At 39.3% G+C, this 18,078-nt stretch overlaps 2 protein-coding genes across 3 annotated transcripts; one reads left to right on the top strand and one right to left on the bottom strand.

The window, feature by feature from the left end:
* Positions 1 to 325: 325 nt before the first annotated feature.
* LOC121783212 (protein PAT1 homolog 1-like) lies at positions 326 to 4,822 on the bottom strand. The gene is made up of 5 exons (XM_042181216.1): positions 4,532 to 4,822; positions 4,213 to 4,370; positions 3,759 to 3,815; positions 3,100 to 3,175; positions 326 to 2,684 (listed from the first exon to the last, which is right to left on the bottom strand). The coding sequence occupies exons 1-5, from the start codon at positions 4,593 to 4,595 to the stop codon at positions 652 to 654; spliced, it is 2,388 nt and encodes a 795-aa protein (XP_042037150.1). The 5' UTR covers positions 4,596 to 4,822; the 3' UTR covers positions 326 to 651.
* Positions 4,823 to 12,291: 7,469 nt separating this feature from the next.
* On the top strand, positions 12,292 to 17,063 carry LOC121785327. Of its 2 annotated transcripts, none has more exons than XM_042183712.1 (2): positions 12,292 to 12,561; positions 13,460 to 17,063. In XM_042183712.1, the coding sequence occupies exon 2, from the start codon at positions 13,681 to 13,683 to the stop codon at positions 15,265 to 15,267; it is 1,587 nt and encodes a 528-aa protein (XP_042039646.1). In that variant the 5' UTR covers positions 12,292 to 12,561; positions 13,460 to 13,680; the 3' UTR covers positions 15,268 to 17,063. The 2 variants fall into 2 exon arrangements, with proteins under 2 accessions (XP_042039646.1, XP_042039645.1); XM_042183711.1 differs by having other exon boundaries at positions 12,292 to 12,573.
* The last annotated feature ends 1,015 nt before the right edge of the window (positions 17,064 to 18,078 follow it).

Below are 18,078 nucleotides of genomic sequence, written 5' to 3'. Positions count from 1 at the left end.
GAATTCCACACAAAAGTAGCATTAATTCCTCAATTAGAATTGAATCATAAATTTGTCATTTGTCAAGTCACGCCTCCGGCGCGTCACGTAGGATAAGTTTTTTTCAGAAATCTATCGGGTCAGGGGAAATTTACATTGTTCGATAAAGTTCATGACTTTTTATGCAATATTTAAAGTTTACGGGAAAAACCAAACTATGTTGAAAGTTCATGACTTTACAAACAATTTGCCCTTTTATTTTTTGTTAAAAAAGTAAATAACTCAACTTTGTTTGGACATCCCAAAAAGAAAAAACAACTCAACTTAGTTGGGATAGAGAGATAAGAGTAATGAAAGAGACGGATCCCTAATCTCGCCGTTTTTTCTCGATGATACTTGTTCATTTACACAGAAAATGGCAAAATGCTTATCCAGACTTTACACAAAGACACCTCCCCGTAAATAACAATAACAATAACAATAACAATAACAATAATTAAATACTAGTAGAAAGACAGCTTTGACATTATCCAAAGCTTGCAAGAAATTTATTACTTATTTGAAAATGAAGACATTTCTTCCCAAACGACAAACTGCAGAGGCATTAAAATTCTGCCAAACCCCAAAGCAGCAGCCGCAGATGCGGTTGACAAGGGAAGCACAGCAAACGCTTTACAGTTCACAGCTCACCGATTCAGGATTCACTTGTCCACCACCCTGCCAGCTTAACCCCGTGGCGGGTATCGACCGCTGCGCAAAATTCAGCAACACTTTCTTCTGGCTCTCGCTCGTGTGTGGTATGCTCGCACGTATAACCTCCACCGGCATCTCTCCGCTTACAGCTCTTGCAGCCTCTGAACCGATCTCCTTGTCTTGAGAGATCAGGGATTGCACTATACTTTCATACTTACTCACACAGTACTTCGTCAGGAGGCCGAAGAAGGCATCGAATGACGCCTGCCAAAGGGCCCGGTTAGGCGTGCTCAAGTTGCTGGCTGGAAGAGGATCTCTCAGTAAATGAGTAGCTCGTTCTAGAACGGACTTCAGGATGACCGCTGCACCATCTCCAGCAGGACTGCCGATTGGACGAAGGGGCGGCTGCTCGGAGGAACAAACAACAGCAACAAGACAAGCACTAAGGGAATTCAGATCCATACCACCAATGCAGATTGAGACCGTTTCAGCGAGATCATTAACTGTTTTTGCATCTTCTGGTACGCCCCCGAACAGAAACCTTAGATGGCAGAAGATAGCCATGCATACTATTCGAGCAAGTTCACTACCGGGTAAAAGGAGCTGAAGAAACCTTGAAATGAGTTTCCGGCCCTTGCCAACAGACACTATCCTTAGAAACACAATATCATCCTTGGGAGATAGGCCGAATGAATTGCCACTTTTACCAAGTGGGTCAACCAGCTGCAGAGAGGCAGCTAATCCTTCCAAGAGGATATGGCGCTTTCGCCTTAACTGGTGTCCACCATCCTGAGTTTGAGTAGCTTGTGAAAGACGATCTATGTCATCCACCTCTAGAAGGACACAAAATCCATCTTCAATTGTGACCCTTGCTGCAAACATCGGCTCCTGTTCCAGAGTCTTATCGAATACTTTCTGCTCAGAACCACTATCTCCACAGGCACATGGAGGGGGTTCAAGTTCAAGAAGAGGGGACGGCCTGCGAATTGAAGAAAAAGAAACCCTTCCAAGAGCATCAACCTGAAGACGTGGTTGTGATTCAATACTGTTACGGGATCGAGTAGACTGTTCCCGAGGGACAGGTGGGCAAAAACAATATTTTGACTTCATTTCAGCAGATTTCTTTGCTAGGCGAGCTTGGTGGTAGTAATCGTCTACATAAGGGTCATTTCCATGTGCATGCTGCATTTTGAGTATGCTCTCTATTTCATCAGCAGTCATGTACTTAGATTTGATTTGTGGGAAATTACTCTCAGCCAGGTGGACACTAGCATCAGAACCTTGATTAGAGAACTGCACAGAATGTTTACCTTTCTGTGATGATTTAGATTTTGACTTGCTCTTCTGAATGAATCTATGTTTGCTCCGATCTGATGAAGAAGGAATACTATACATTTGAGATTGTAAGGCTGAAAGTTGAGCCAAAGAAGGTTGAAGAGAAAGGTGTCGTCTTGGCTGCTGTGGGGATAATATCTGTGGAGGTAACAGTCCATTATGATACTGATGCTGCAGGATATTGTCCAGGAGGATGGATTGATCCCCATGAAGAACACCAGCATGGCTAATCCAGTGGTTTTGCAAATGATTATTATGAGATATATTTGGATACATTAGGTTCAGATTAGCATTATATTGGAACCCTCGAGGCAAACTGGACCAACTGAGGGTAGAGTTAGAAAGCAGAGAGTTATTCTGTGCAGAGAACGGTGACTGAGGTCCACTAGAAAGAGATGACAAATTGAAAGAAGTTTCTTGTGAACCCAGCGGAGGGAAGGAAGTGAATGATGACTTAGGAGGAAAAATAGGTTCGCTTGAAGCATGAAGCAGCTGTGGCTGTTTCTGAGGGTAGGATGATGTTCTACATAATGGTTTGGATTCTGAGAGAAACATTGACGACGTATGGGGCTGAGATGACCATCTCTTATTTTCTTCGTAGCATTCTGAGTCCGACACATGATGATCAAACCATTCAGGAAAATCTGTGTCCCGAGTCCACTCTGTAGCTGATGAACCTGAATCAACATTAATTAATCAGAGGGCCAGAAAACAACCAGAAACAAAAAAAATAAAAATTGAACATAACATGGAATGATGGAACGGAAAGCAAGTTAAAGGCGTGCCTGTGTCAAGAAAAAGTAATCATAACTGTGAAGAAATTGGGGAAAGGGGGTCTGATGCTTATCTTTGCCTTGAGAGCATTCACTCTACACAGGGTATCAGTATTTTAATTGCCAAAAAAAAAGTTAACCGCAAAGAGTCAGATTGAGAAAAAATGCTTTAATATTTTGAAACAAATTTTCTTTAGAAAAAGGGTCAACTAATTTACGCATGTGTGGTGAACCACGGTGCCTGCATATTTACAATCATCAGCATTTGAATCAAACGGAAGGCAGTAATACTGCAAATAGACACAGAGTAAGAACTCACTCTCTCTAGAGAAAGATCCAGATCCTCGATCACCAATAACTCCAGGATGTCTTGGTCCTGAAACAACTTTGTTCAACTGCACAAAACAGCACAATAAATATAAGCAGGTAATAAAGTGATCGAAACTGAGCTAATATTGGACAAATGTAAATACCTACGAGTTAATAAGACTTCAATTAGCTGAGTATTTTATTATTTTGTTTGTACATCCTATTATTGTTGTAAATTTTTAGAATAAATGAATAGAAGCAACTTAATATTGTTCTCTAGTATCAATCATATCATCCCAGATCTTTAACCCAACTGGACTTTCTTGGACATACTATTTTCCCATTTACTCTTTTCATATCACATTCAGCTGCGTTTCTCTTTGTATGTCTTGAAACACCCATCATTCCAACGGTCAAATTCTTTCTGCCGAATGTATTATTTCTTGTACTCCATGTGTGGTGTGGCTATACTTACATTTCTTAATGGTGCATTAGGACATGCTTACAAAGTGCATATTTCCAATGCACCAATGTTATTGAAAGTTGAGATGGAGTGGAGATTCAAGCATACATGATACAACAATAACATGAGCAAGTTGATAGAAAATATCATTCCCATATCACAAAAAAACACTATAAACCAGAAGTACATGTTCCAAAAGAACTCACTTTTGCAAATGTAGTTGCCAGGTCATCAAATTCTGACAAAGATCCCATTCCCGAGCCCTGAAAAATGTAATTGTATTCAACACATTAGATAAAAAAAAAATAGATGTATGCAAGAAGTCCGGGCCTTATACAAGATGTCAAGAAGAATTTCAAAGTGTGACGTAGGAAACAGGATTTCCATAGCTAATAAATAAAACCATCTAAAGAACTCTAGCAGCTCATCTCATCAGAATATGCTAAATATCATTTGAGAGACATCCACTCTTCACTATGCAACATGCAAAACACAGCTATCCTTTAATAGCCTTCATATGCTGATTAAACTTGTTACAAGAACAGCTACAGTTCTAAAACTATGGCTCTACAACAACCATTAAGATAAACAACAGCAAAGGAACATATGATCTAAGTTAAATCAAAATAAGAGTTGCACAACAACCATTCACATATTCACCTCATCTTTCTGAAACAAATGATACTCATTCAATTCCTCTCCACCACAAAATCCTCCCCCAATCGAACGAACAACCTCCTCCCCATCCTCCAAACCCCCCAATTCCACTTCATCCTTGCCGAAAAAGGCATACTGTGACGCGTCAAACATCGCACCACCTGCACGAAGTAAACAGACGTCATATCAGAACCAACCTCGCGTCTACAAATTCCAGCTCAAAAACACATCCACACTCAATTCATAAAGCTCGGAGACAGATCAAAGGCGACAAACGAATGGAATCAAAGCAAAAAATAATCAAAACAGAAAAGCTTGCTACCAGAAGCGGAGCTGCTGGAGAAGTCGGTGTAGTCGTTTAAATCCTTGGCGTCGGATCTCTCCATGACGACGCAATTAAGCAAAACCTAACTCCAATCACGGAGAAGGAGATGATGATTCGCACCTGCTGCTGGTTCCCCTTCGCTTGGAGATTCTCTTTAATTAGGGTTTAGCAGCAGACAAAACAAAGACTCGACAACTGAGATATTAACACAGTTCACACAGTAAGCGGTTAGAGAGAGATTGTGTGTAAATAAAATTTTTAAGTATATATGGATTTGTCAGTTTTAGTGAGAGAGAGAGAGAGTTTATTTGTTAGGACGTGTTTGGCATTTTCAAACAATGCAATGCAAGGTACTTCTATTATGTATAGTTTGTTATATCATTATCATATCTAGAGCGAGTTTTTAATTATCTTGATAGCATAATATTTATATGATGGTAACTATGGAGAGAGAGAATTATATTCTTGATGATTGATTCTTGATTTTCTTTCCCTTTTGACGTGATTTGTTTTCCTTTCTAACAATTTACGTTCTGAACAAATGAGTTCGTGATCAATGTCGAACTAACTTTAAAGACTGAACTAGAGATTAAATTAGGGCCATTAGATCTAGTTTTTTGATGAGATGCGTTGATGTGTAAATTATTTCGGTCTTCATTATAAGTCTATTTTACTTCATTGTAGTAGATTTATTACTTTATTCTCGTACGTAACACCTTAAAACTACAGTATGTTTTTACTTACTTCCAGTAGGTTTTGAAATGATTCAACACATGCTTCATTCAAATTCATTGAACTGTATTTTTACTTTATTCACTTTAAAAATACAATTCATTCAAATAGGTTTATTACTTCATTAAAAAAACGTTATTACTTTATTAGACAAGGTTTTTACTTCATTTCATTCAAATATATTAGACAAGAATAGCACAATAGTCCTAAGTCAAAAGTTTAAAACCGGAAAGGTCAAAGCTTTTGTCCGTTTTTGAGTGAGTTGATGCAAGAAAACTAAGTAGACGCACATAAGAGTGAGAAAGTTTTAGACAAGAATAGCAAGTCAAAAGTTTAAAACCGGAAAGGTCAAAGCTTTTGTCCGTTTTTGAGTGAGTTGATGCAAGAATCCTAAGTAGACGCACATAAGAGTGAGAAAGTTTTAGACAAGAATAGCAAGTCAAAAGTTTAAAACCGGAAAGGTCAAAGCTTTTGTCCTTTTTTGAGTGAGTTGATGCAAGAAAATTAAGTAGACGCACATAAGAGTGAGAAAGAACTTGGAAGGCACGCTGGCACGATGACGGTCTGTTGTGTGTATTTACTGGAAATATGAAGTTGTTAAAGTGCAATTACACCACTTTTCATACATACATATACATTCTTGATACAAACGAAAGAGTTAGGCCCCCAACTACTAATGTTTTGAGTTTTAAATATTTTCATTTGCAAAAATTCAATCTCTTTTTACATTAATAGTGTGTAATTTTAAGATATAATTGTACTTATAAATGGATTATATTCCCAGCAGTGACGTCGGTTTAACTTTTACTAGTGGTTATTAAATGATGATTATTCTTACTATTGTCTTTTTTTATTTTAGGGAATCTTATGATAAATGTCAATGAAAATATATCGAGTATATTGCACAAAATAATATGTATTTAAATAATAGAAATAGTGATTTGGTCGAGTCAACTTTTTCATCTGTTAAATTAAATTTCAACTTAGAATTGTACTTTTTTTTTCATATTTTCGATATATGTATCTTTAGATCTGATTATACATTATATAAAAACTAGAAGAATAAGGGTGGGTAAGTCTATACAAAATTTGTTTTTACTTTATTTTGTTTTAGAAAATCATTTGAATTGGACTATTTAACCGTTTGCAGTTCTTCGATTGGTCTTTTGTGTGTTACTAAATATGCATAAAAAAAGCTAATGGGAAAAGCAAAAGACATGCTACCAGAATGGCACCCAAGTGCAAGTAAACTAAGTTTACAGTGGTGGTATCAGTGATTCGTAGATTTCAATTTTGAATCAATTCAATAAAGACTAAAGGTCCAATTTGGCCTTAATATATTGCAATTTATTGATTTTGGTTTAAAATATTATTTTTTGAATTATTCGGTCCCTCATAAATAAAAACGGGTCATATTTGGTCTGAATTTGATGGAACCGTTAAAAGTTAACGGTCAACGAATCTTAATTCTATTTTGACCGGATTAAGTTAATAATTATGTTTTATTAATGTCTACTATTTAATTAAATAAAAACTAAAAAATTAAAAATGTTAAGTTAATATTTTAAGCTTGACGAGAACCTCGCGGTAGACGCCGAGATATTGCAGTTTTCATTATCAACCATAATTGGACCAAAATGGACCTACTCCGTTCCTCTCGATGTAGTAATCCGGCGGGTTTGACACAGATTTTAAGATATATTGACGCTGAGATATATCTTAATAAGAGCCTACTATGTTCCTCTCGATGTAGTAATCCGGCGAGTTTGAGTACCAGAATTCGTGAGCATCGTGGGCGGAGACGTAGACCTCGATCACTGCTCTGTACGTGTTGCTAGGGATTTGAATCTCCCTGGAAACGACGTCGTTCTCGCTCTGGATTCTGAACCAGAACCTTCCTCCCCTGCGGCCGACACCGGGATGATCAAATCGGCAGGGATTTGGTCCAATTCGAGCGACGCAGTGGGAAAATTGCGTATGACTTTTCTAGGGCTTGAGATTGGGGATTTTCTGATGTTGTGAAGAGGAGGGTGATGTTGACGTGTAAGATGCCAGTGTATGTGTCGTTGATGATGTTTCTCGAGCATGACGGAGAGGGTGAGGTTGGAGCGGCGGAGGAGGGAAGAGTAGCGGATGATGTCTTTGCGGAAGGTCCAGGAGATTCCGTGAGGGGTGGGCTCGGGGGTGCTGGTGGGGAGGAGCTCGGTGCCGGCGAGCCAGACGGCGGAGATGCGGTCGTATTGTGAGCCATTGGAGGCGCCGGAGAATTGGAGGGCGGCGTTGGACCAGGTGCAGTCAAGGGGGGAAGAGTAGTTAGTGGCGGCGGGGGGAGATTGTAGGTATTGCTGAAGCTGTGGGTGAAGAGGGGGAGGCTGCAGGCGGCGGGGGCCAGGGGGAATTATAATTTTTTAGTTTTGGATTAATTAAGTATTAGACATTAATAAAATATAATTATTAACTTAATCCGGTCAAAATCGAGTTAAGATTTGTTGACCGTTAACTTTTAACGGTTCCGTCAAATTCGGACCAAATGTGACCCATTTTTATTTGTGAGGGAGCGAATAATTAAAAAGATAATGTTTTGGGCCAAAATCAATAAATCGCAATATGTTAAGGACCAAATTGGGTCTTTACTCTTCAATAAAATAGTAGTAACATTTTCATCCAAATTTATTAATTTTTATTTGAACTACTTCATGTTATTGATTCTAACCTTATTTTAATATAACAATTTGCCATTTGCAGAATTGATGTTCATACCTTGTCCAATTCTAACTCTAGCTCAATTTATCTGATGTTTACGGGACCCCAAAACGACAACTTCGGATGTTCGACTACAGAATGATGAAAAAGGAAATACACGCTTTGGGGTGGTCAAAACATCCACAGTCGACATCACTTCTTATGAAGCAGGCATGGTCTCCAAATGGATTGTATCATTGTATGTATCTTGTGGATCAATTGGCCATGAAATTAAGATCTTTGATATCAGAAACAACGTTCAGACTCCATGTCAGTTGATAGGAGGCCATAGGCGACGAGTCTACAAGGCAGCATGGCACCATGCTATCTCGCTCTACAAAACCAATTTAATATACATCATTTTATCATTTCTTGAATTTGAAAACTGAAAAAAAACTAAGCTTGCAAAAATTAACATCTAGGCATTTACAAAATATTTATAATAGACATATATATAGAATACATGTGTTTTAAAGTTTTCATCCTATTTTTTCTCTTCTAGTATTCTCTACTTTTTTCTTATATATTCTATTAATTCCTAGATGTTTCTATTATAAATTATCTTCAATTTGAATTCCAAAAATTAGGTTTATTGTTTATTTGAACACATTTCATGCAATGAAAATACTATTCAAAGGGACGACGTCGTTTCTGCTCTTTCTTGCTGCGTTTTTTTTCTTTTTACTTTTTTCCTAATGCTTTTTCCTTCCTTACATTTAGTTATGCTACTTCAGAATAATAATGGTAAAATACACCACATTCTTTTTTTATGCGTTTCTTTTCTTCCTTTTTTATACTTCCATTTCTTTGATAATTAAATTTTTATTTAGTTTTTTATTATATTTTTGTAACAACAAAACAAAAGTTAGTTTAATAAAATTTGCATAATACTATTAGTATTTTTTAATACAACAAAAAACTAAAATAAATTGAATTTGGAATTAAAAAAGAATTATGGGCTGAAATTATATACTCCCCCTATTCGCGAATTTGAAATTTTATAGTAATTATGAACTGGGACTCCTATTCGCAGACAGACTAAAATGAAAAAATGGAACTCCTATTCACGGACGGAGGGGGTAATAGAATTAGGGGATCCAATCTTTATTCATATCAAAATCCTATATTTTGTCAATCGTCAAACCATGTGCATTTTATGTCGTTTAATGTACATTTTATGTACTTATAATGTATTATCATGTAATAATGTAAAATATAATTATGTACATTATTAGAGATAGTACATAAAATGTACATTACTAGTGTGTATAATGTACATTAATAACGTTTTACATGTATAAATAATTAATTAATTGCTCAAAGAAAAAATTATATTTTTTACTAAACACTTAATTTAATTTGGTTATAGAACTTTGGAAAATAAATAAATTTGTTAAACCAATCGAAGGAGAAGTCCATATGTTAGAATAGTGAATGTTTAAAAATTATTTTGCTATGATTTTAATGTATTAAATTTTATTTCAGATTAGTATTTTTGGTATATTAAAAGAAACTATTTTTCAACTTGCATTTTTCTATTATAAACATTTTGTAAAATTGTTGATTAAAATTAAATACTGTAGACATATATAATCCTGACAAAATACTACTACTAGTATTATACAGATATTATTAAACTATCTTTCATTTCCTAGTTAAAACATATAATAAAATAACTAATCACAAATTTTATTATCAATGAAATAGAAATATAAAAATGAAGAACAGAAACACATAAAAAATGCGGCGTCTTTTATTAATTCTAGTTATTAAGAGCATCCACAACCGTGCTCTTGCCAGCGAGCACGGTTGTGGGCGCAGCGCCACTATTCATGCCTGCTCTCTGGCAAGAGCACAACACCCACAGCTATGCTCTTCCTCAAGGACGAGCACAATTCAATTTAAAATTCAATTAAACAAAAACATTTCCATAATATTAAAATTCATTAAAAACCACAATAAATATTACAAATTACAAATAAAATAAAAAAGACATAATTAAAATCCTAAAAATTAAAAATTACATAATTAAAATACTAAAAATTAAAAATTACATAATTAAACTCCTAAAAATAAAAAATTACATAATTATTGGATAATATTACCCGAGGAATACTACTCATCCGGCGGCACTAACCCCAAATATTTTTGGAGACCCAATATCACGGTCTCGTGCGTTTGAAGTTGCGTGGGGGTCATAGTTGACCTATCGGCCATATTGAGTTGGCCTAAGAGCATCCACAGCGAGTTGTTCGGGGTGGAGGTGGCGCATAGGGAGCGAGGGAAGATGGAGTCGCGGCGCGACGGCGGTCGGCCGCCGCCTTCTTCCTTCCTTGCGGTCGGCGTCAGGAACCACTTGGTCCGGCGTCGGGGCTACCCAAGTTAGCTCCGGCGAGTTGGCTAGCCACTTCTTAGGAGCCGGCTTCAGATAGGGATACCGACCTTGACCGTTTGGAGGAGCCGCTAGAGGAGGATGTTACGCCTCCCATATACTTCGGGTGCATCCGCGTGTCCTGCCAAACGTTGAGGTACTTGAACGACTTGCCGTTCATGGATTGGTAGGTGCTCAGCGCGGCAGTGATGATGTCGACCTCGCTCCGGCCGCTCCCGGCATTCCGCGTCTCCTGGAGGAAATAGCCATTGAACTTGCCAATTTCTTCGTTGGCTCGGCCGATGGAGTTGCGCACCATACTCTCGTTGCGCTCGATCGTTCCCGGCGGCCGGATTTCATTGTACCGGCGAGAGACGCGCCACCAAAAGTGATCTCCGGATTGGTTTGTGCCAACCACCACATCTTCGGAGATTTCCAAGTACGCCTTGAACAATTTATCCATCTCCGCCAGAGTGTACGGTGTGCGGACACCGCGAGTAGGAGGAGGCGGAGTTTGGGAGGGGGCGATCGGCCTAGGCTCCGGTGTCCACCCATATCGCCCTTCGGAGGCACCTTGGTCGTCGATTGGGTATGGCCGGTAGCCACCCGGAACGCCCGAATCTCGGGTTTGAGGAGGGGCCAAATATTCCGTTTCCGAACTAGAAAACGGTTGTGAACCGAACCATTCGGGGTTCCAACCGTGAGAGGGCGGGTGGTCATCGCCTTGGCCGGACATTGTTATGTTGTATGGTATGAGAGAATGAAGATGAAAATGGATATGGGAGAATGAAGATGAGAATGAATATGGGAGAATGAAGATGAGAATTGTGTAGTTTGATTTGAATTTTTGGGTGTGAAAGTGGGGGTATTTATAGATGAAAGTGTGTATTTTTGGGGGGAAAAATAAAAAAAATTAAAAAGTGGTAAAAACGGTAAAAAAACGGATATATTTTTTTTGGGAAGTGAATTTTTTTATTTTTAATCGGTTTTTTAATTAAAAACTGATTTTTTTATTAAAAAATGTATTCAAAGGCAACGGCTATGCCGTTGCCCAATCGTCGCGCGCATCGAGCAGCGCCGTGCCAGCGGCGGCGAGACACATCCGTGCCAGCGGCGCGGACGGACGCGGGTTGGGCCACTACCGTTGTGGATGCTCTAAGAATCGCTAATTAACTAGTACTATCAGTAATAAGTACTCCATATCGAACTAAACACTTGCAGCAAGAAAGAGTAAATACGACGTCGTCCCTTTGCACAGCATGGTGTTGTGATTCCTCCCCATTACAGAGGATCCAGTCCCTAGTACTAAAGGCTAAAGCTAAGTACAAAGATGGAGTAGTTAATATTTGGTCAGTTAATTGTAATTTTGGCTAATGCATTTTTTGCAAATTTGGTCAAATTGCTAATTCAATAAAATTTAATAATGATGATGTGTATTTTTCGAGCTTCTATATCAATGAACTAATAACACACAAGTATAACAAATAGCTCTAAAATTACAACCTTTCTACAAGAGTACAAATGTAGTTATAGTAAAAGAGTGTCGAACCACAGGGAGGCTGATAAACTCGTGGTTTGGCAAGTATTTTGGATGTTTAACGTGAACATTTCAGTGTTTATGTAGCATACTACTTGAGTTTACATCCATTATCCACTACATAAGTGTTTTGACGAGTTTGTCGAGTGTTTGGAGCTAAAACAGGTGAAAATGACTTGAAAACAAGCTTGAAGGAAGAATCGCCTGACCGGGCGCGCTTCAATGCGCGACCTTCGTATAATAGCCATAACTCTCTCATCCGGACTCCGATGGGGGCGTGCAAGATACTCACGCGAAGCCCTTTCGAAGACGAAGACAATGCTTTTGGAGGATTTCAGAGAAAACGCCCGACCGGGCGATTTTTAAGGGGAAAACGCCCGACCGGGCGTTTTGGTCGCGACTCCAGAAAGTTCGCCCGACCGGGCGTTTTGGCGACTTAAAATCGCCCGGCCGGGCGATGTGTTCTGCGAGATTGAATATTTCCGCCCCGGGTATAAAAGGAGACCTAGGTTTTCGACCTCAAGAGATCAGACACGCCCCATAGCAGCTTTTGAAGGTTTGGAGAGTGGAATTGAGAGGAAAGGCGTCCCAATCCTCAACAAGATTGAAGACGAAGACGAATTTCCATTCAATCCACCCTTGGGAGTATTTTCATTGGTTTTCATGTTTTATTCAATTACTATGGTTTATTCCTATGTTTTTGAGTTGAATATGAGTAGCTAAATCATTTGTAGAGTTTTGGTGAAGACTACAATGAATACTTGTGATTGATTCAATAGCTTTTGATTACCTATGCTCTTGTGATTATTTTGTTTCATTCTTGTGCCTTTCAATTCAATTGCCTAGCTACCAATTGGATATATTGACCTAGTTTTGAGTAATCGAGAGATACCTAATTAGGATTGATAAAAGAATGAATAACACCTAGATAATTTGCATTCGAGAGAAGGAATTCTAGAGTGAGGACTTGAATCTTTTGAGTATAGGAGTTAATTGTGAAGTATAGAAGGAGACTTCAATATTAATAGTTAATCAACGGGTTGAGTGCACTCGAGAGGGGGCTTAGCCTAGAATAGCGATTGTCCTTCTAATCCTAGAGCCTTCAACGGGTAATCAAAGTTGTTGAGTTGTTTACATTGTGGGTATTGTAGTCGGATCCAAAGCTCTACCCCGTTCTCTTATTTGAAACCTATCCTTTGTTGCGTGCTTTTAACTTGTTTATGTTTAATTGTTTTTCCAAGAATCAACCAAACCTTTGAATCGTCTAGATAGTAGTTAAAATCGGTCCGTGGTACTTGAGTTTATACATTTTGTCTCTGTGGGATACGATACTCTTGCTTGCTTTGTGCTACATTAGCCCCGTACACTTGCGGGAATTTCTTGTGTTAAAATAAGTTGAGTCAAGTTTTTGGCGCCGTTGCCGGGGACAATTTGTGTTACTTTAGCTCAATATCGTGGTAAAGATAGAGATTACTAGTTTAGACTTTATTGTTTTCATTTTTATTTTATTTTTAAGCTCTCACATTGTGTTTTCTTGTTCCAGATTGTATGCACACACGCTCTAGAGGTCTACCTTTAGAGCCTATCGATCTTGAGATCGAAGCATCCAACAGAAAGAGAAACGCTTTGAGAAGGCTAAATCAAAGGATCTGAGTCTCTTCTCCGGTCCATAGACGATCACCTTCACTGGTTCAAGAATCACTGTCACCTACTCCGTCACCAGTTCACTCCCCTATTCAGTTTGAGCCACATTCTCCTATTCTGATGGAGAACGGAGACGAGAATAATGTTCCACCACCGCCTCCTCCAACGAATGCTCAACTTCAACAACAACTCGAAGACTTGCAGAGGCAGTTAAATCAAAGGCAGAATGTGGTACCTGTTCAAAACATGTATGCCTATCATGGGGTGGCAAACCCAACTGTTGGCAACAATGTCAATGCCAACACATTTAAACTCAGAAGAGGACTACTTCAGATGGCTGAGAACAATGCTTTCAGAGGCCGACCCACCGAGGATCCTAACAAGCATCTCACTAAATTCATCCAGATTTGCAACACGACGAAGATAAATGGAGTCACAGATGAGCAGATCAGACTAAGGGTGTTTCCTTTCTCTCTGGAGGATGATGCCAAGGATTGGCTGGACAGTATGGAGCCCAACTCCATTCGTACGTGGGAGGCAATGGTGGAAAAGTTCTTAGAAAAATACTACCCACCGAGTGAGGCGTTGAAGAGGCAGTCAGAAATCATTTCTTTTGAGATGACTCCCCAAGAGAGTATTCGAGGAGCTTGGGAAAGATTTAAGGGACTGATGAAGAGGTGCCCCAACCATGGATTGAATCCGACGCATCAAGTCCTGACATTCTATAGGGGGTGCCTGCCTGAAGCAAAGCGGGAACTAAATTTGAGCGCAGGGGGATCACTGCTAAAGAAGGGAGAAGCAGAGGCCATGGAGGTGATTGAGAAGGTGACCTCTAATGATGAAGGCTGGAACAATGAGAGGAGTAGAGTGCACAGGGTAGCCTCTGCCACAGAGAGTAGCCAGATAGACAATATGTACAAACATATGGAGCTCCTCCACAAGAAGTTAGATCTCATGGGGATGGGACCGGTGGTGCAGGAGCGACAAGAGGGTGTAGAGGATGTTAACTACATACACCAAGGGGGCAACAACTACTATAACAACTCCCGCCCCACTCTAGTGGGTGGGGGCTACAATCATTTTGGGAACAAGGCGCATCCTAATCTGTCGTATGGGAACCCCAACAATTCCCTCCAGCCACCATCGGGGTTCACAGTTTCCCAAGGGATGATCACTGAGCCGCAGAAGAAAAGTACAGAAGATATACTGAGTGCATTCATGTTACAGTCACACAAGAACATGGAGCATACCAATCAAAGGCTGGAGAAGGTTGAGAATGATGTCCACAGCATGACATTACATATGAAGGGCATAGAGACGCAGATGAGTCAGATTGCTCAAGCTGTGAGCAGTCAGCATAAGCCAGGGCAGTTTCCAGGACAGCCAAATGTGAACCCCAAGGATTGCAAGGCAATCTACTTAAGGAGTGGGACAAGCTATGAGAATCCTCTTATGCCCGAGGTGGAAGCTAAAGAAGTACCCGAAGAGAAAGAAGAAGAGGAGATTGAGATGGAAGCACCTCTTATGCAGTCTGAGATTCAACCCGAGGCAATTTCTCCTCCCACGCCACAAGAGGTTAAAATTCCTTTTCCTCAAGTGGTGCAAAAGAAGAAGTTGGATGAGAAGCTTGTTAAGTTCCTTGAGATCTTCAAGAGAGTGCACCTCAATATTCCTCTTATTGAGGCTCTCCAACAAATGCCCGGCTAACTCAAGTTTTTGAAAGAGATTGTGTCCAAGAAGAAGAGGTTGGTTGATTATGAAACCGTAAACTTGACCGAGAATTGTAGTGCAATCATCCAAGAAAAGATGCCGGCAAAGATGAAAGATCCGGGGAGCTTTAACATTTCTTGTGTGATCGGGAATGATAGGCAAACTAAGGCCTTGTGTGACTTAGGGGCAAGCATAAATCTCATGCCTTTAAGCTTCTTCCGAAAGTTGAAATTTGGTGTCTTGAAGCCAACTACATTTACCCTTCAAATGGCGGATAAATCCGTCAAATACCCGAATGGACTCCTTGAGAATGTATTAGTAAGGGTAAATGATTTTATCTTCCTCGTGGATTTTGTTGTTTTGGACATGAAGGAGGATCCAAATGTCCCTCTCATCCTTGGAAGACCATTCCTAGCAACTGGAAAAGCTCTAATTGACGTCACTAAGGGAGAACTCACCCTTAGGCATGGAAACAAGACGGTCATTCTCTCCTTGTTGGACAAGATGAAACGTCATGAAGTGGAAGAGTTCAAGAGAGTGAAAGAGGTGCCCTTAAAAGTTGAAGAGTGCAAGATGATACAAGCGGCACATGTGAGGGCTACGGATGATGAGGTTGAGAATCCTTTGGAGGAAATATTTATGCCTGAATGGATGTTTAAAGATGAACATGGATTGGGGGGTAAAAAGATGAAGGTTGCCAAAGTGGAAATTGGAATACCTAAAGAAGGTGTTGTTGGGGCCGATGTGAAGCCCACTTGGTGGAAGAAACGTCTACACAAGCTCTACTTGACCGCTAAAGTGAAGAAGGGTCCCGATGACATTATCCGAGTGAGATTGGATCATTAAGTGAAAGCTTGAAATCCGTCGGGCAAACGACGTTAAACAGTTGCGCTATGGGGGAGGCAACCCCTAGTAGGTAAATTTTTTATTTTTGTGTGTTTTGGTGTGCTTTTGTTTTGTTCTCGTTTTGGTGTGTTTTTGTGTTTTCTTTGTGTTTTGAGTGGAACAGGGAAATAGGCTTTGATGGGTGAAAAACGATATCAATGCTCATGGCCAGTGGCGCCTCTTCCTCGGTAGTGAAGGTACATGAGAGATCCACTATCTTTCAAACTTATCCCAGCTTTGCTTGGAATAAGTTTGGGGGGGTGTCTAGTGGATTCCTTCTTTTACCTCTCTCTCTCTTTATTTGATGGTACCGTAATTGATTTGTTGATTAGTGAAGTTTTCCTTGTGTGTGCTTTGTTAGTTTGTGTTGTTTCTTTTTGTATACTCCCTTGGGTGAAATTGAATGGGAAGTTGGAGACATTTGGAGATGAATTAAGTAGGTTTGTTGGATGAATTGCCTATGATGAGAACTTGCGTAAAATGTTTGTGAAAACTTGTTGATTTAGCTAAGTAACTCGTATTTCCTTCTTGTGATTTGCCTAGAGTGAATTGCTCGTTGCTTTGTCATTTGCCGAAAAATACCATGTGAGAATTGAGCCAATATCTTTTTCCAAAAATGTGTGATTTTTCATCAACTATGTTATATGTTTCTAGAACTTGCTCGCGGTCTTCTTGAGTCTACATAGTGATTATAGGAATAGGAGAGGACGTTAGGCCATCCTTCTTAGCTACTTTTGATATCCAAATTTATGACCTTATTCATAATATTTTTCCCTAGCTAGCCACTTTGAGCCTTTAAAGCCTTTTTCTTTGGAAGCTAAATAAAAGGGAATATCCATACACTCTTGGTGAATTTTAGTTTATATTTTGTGAAAAGAGTTGGAGAGATAAGGTAGAAAGAAAAGTAGCGCGTTTACTTGTGAAAAGTGCATAGACATCTTTGTTTGAATGAAAGAATTGGTTGGGCATAAGAAAAAAAGGAAATGATGCACACAAAAAAAGATCTTGAAAAGAAAAAAAAATTAAAGGAAATGGGAAGTGAGAAGAAATCTTGACAAAGTCTAGAATTTACTGAGATTCGAATGGTTGGTGGGGTACTAAGTTTGATGTAGTGAAATTGATCACTTTTGCTATAATTGGGTTTAATCACTTTTTAGCCAAATATTTTCTCACCTTACCAAAGAGCCTTACATTACAACCTCTAGTAAAGACCTTTCGGATCCTAAATCTGTAGTCACAACACAGTAGAGGAGAGTCTAGACTTCGAGCAAGCTTATGGTAAGCTATACATTTTTGATTGATTTGAGAGGTCCATTTTATACACATACACTTTGAGAGTGAGAGAAAGAAGAAAAAATTTTATCACACTATATACTTCCGGTGAGGGCAAATTGACAAAGTGGAATACGTGCTAGTAGCATGAAGCAATGTTCATTTTGGTGTACTAGTATGCGAAGTTATTGATGCATGATAATTCTGTTTTCTTTTACTGAGGCAGTGATGACAATCCAACATACTTACACGAGTTCGCATTCTATGTTTTCTACTTCTTATTTGAGGACAAATAAGTGTTTAAGTTTGGGGGAGTTGATAAACTCGTGGTTTGGCAAGTATTTTGGATGTTTAACGTGAACATTTCAGTGTTTATGTAGCATACTACTTGAGTTTACATCCATTATCCACTACATAAGTGTTTTGACGAGTTTGTCGAGTGTTTGGAGCTAAAACAGGTGAAAATGACTTGAAAACAAGCTTGAAGGAAGAATCGTCTGACCGGGCGCGCTTCAATGCGCGACCTTCGTATAATAGCCATAACTCTCTCATCCGGACTCCGATGGGGGCGTGCAAGATACTCACGCGAAGCCCTTTCGAAGAAGAAGACAATGCTTTTGGAGGATTCCAGAGAAAAATCCCGACCGGGCG

Source organism: Salvia splendens, chromosome 21, assembly GCF_004379255.2.
Source record: "Salvia splendens isolate huo1 chromosome 21, SspV2, whole genome shotgun sequence".
Classification (NCBI taxonomy): Eukaryota; Viridiplantae; Streptophyta; class Magnoliopsida; order Lamiales; family Lamiaceae; genus Salvia; species Salvia splendens.
The sequence above is the reverse complement of the archived record's forward strand: the minus strand, read 5'-3'. Positions and strand labels throughout refer to the sequence as shown.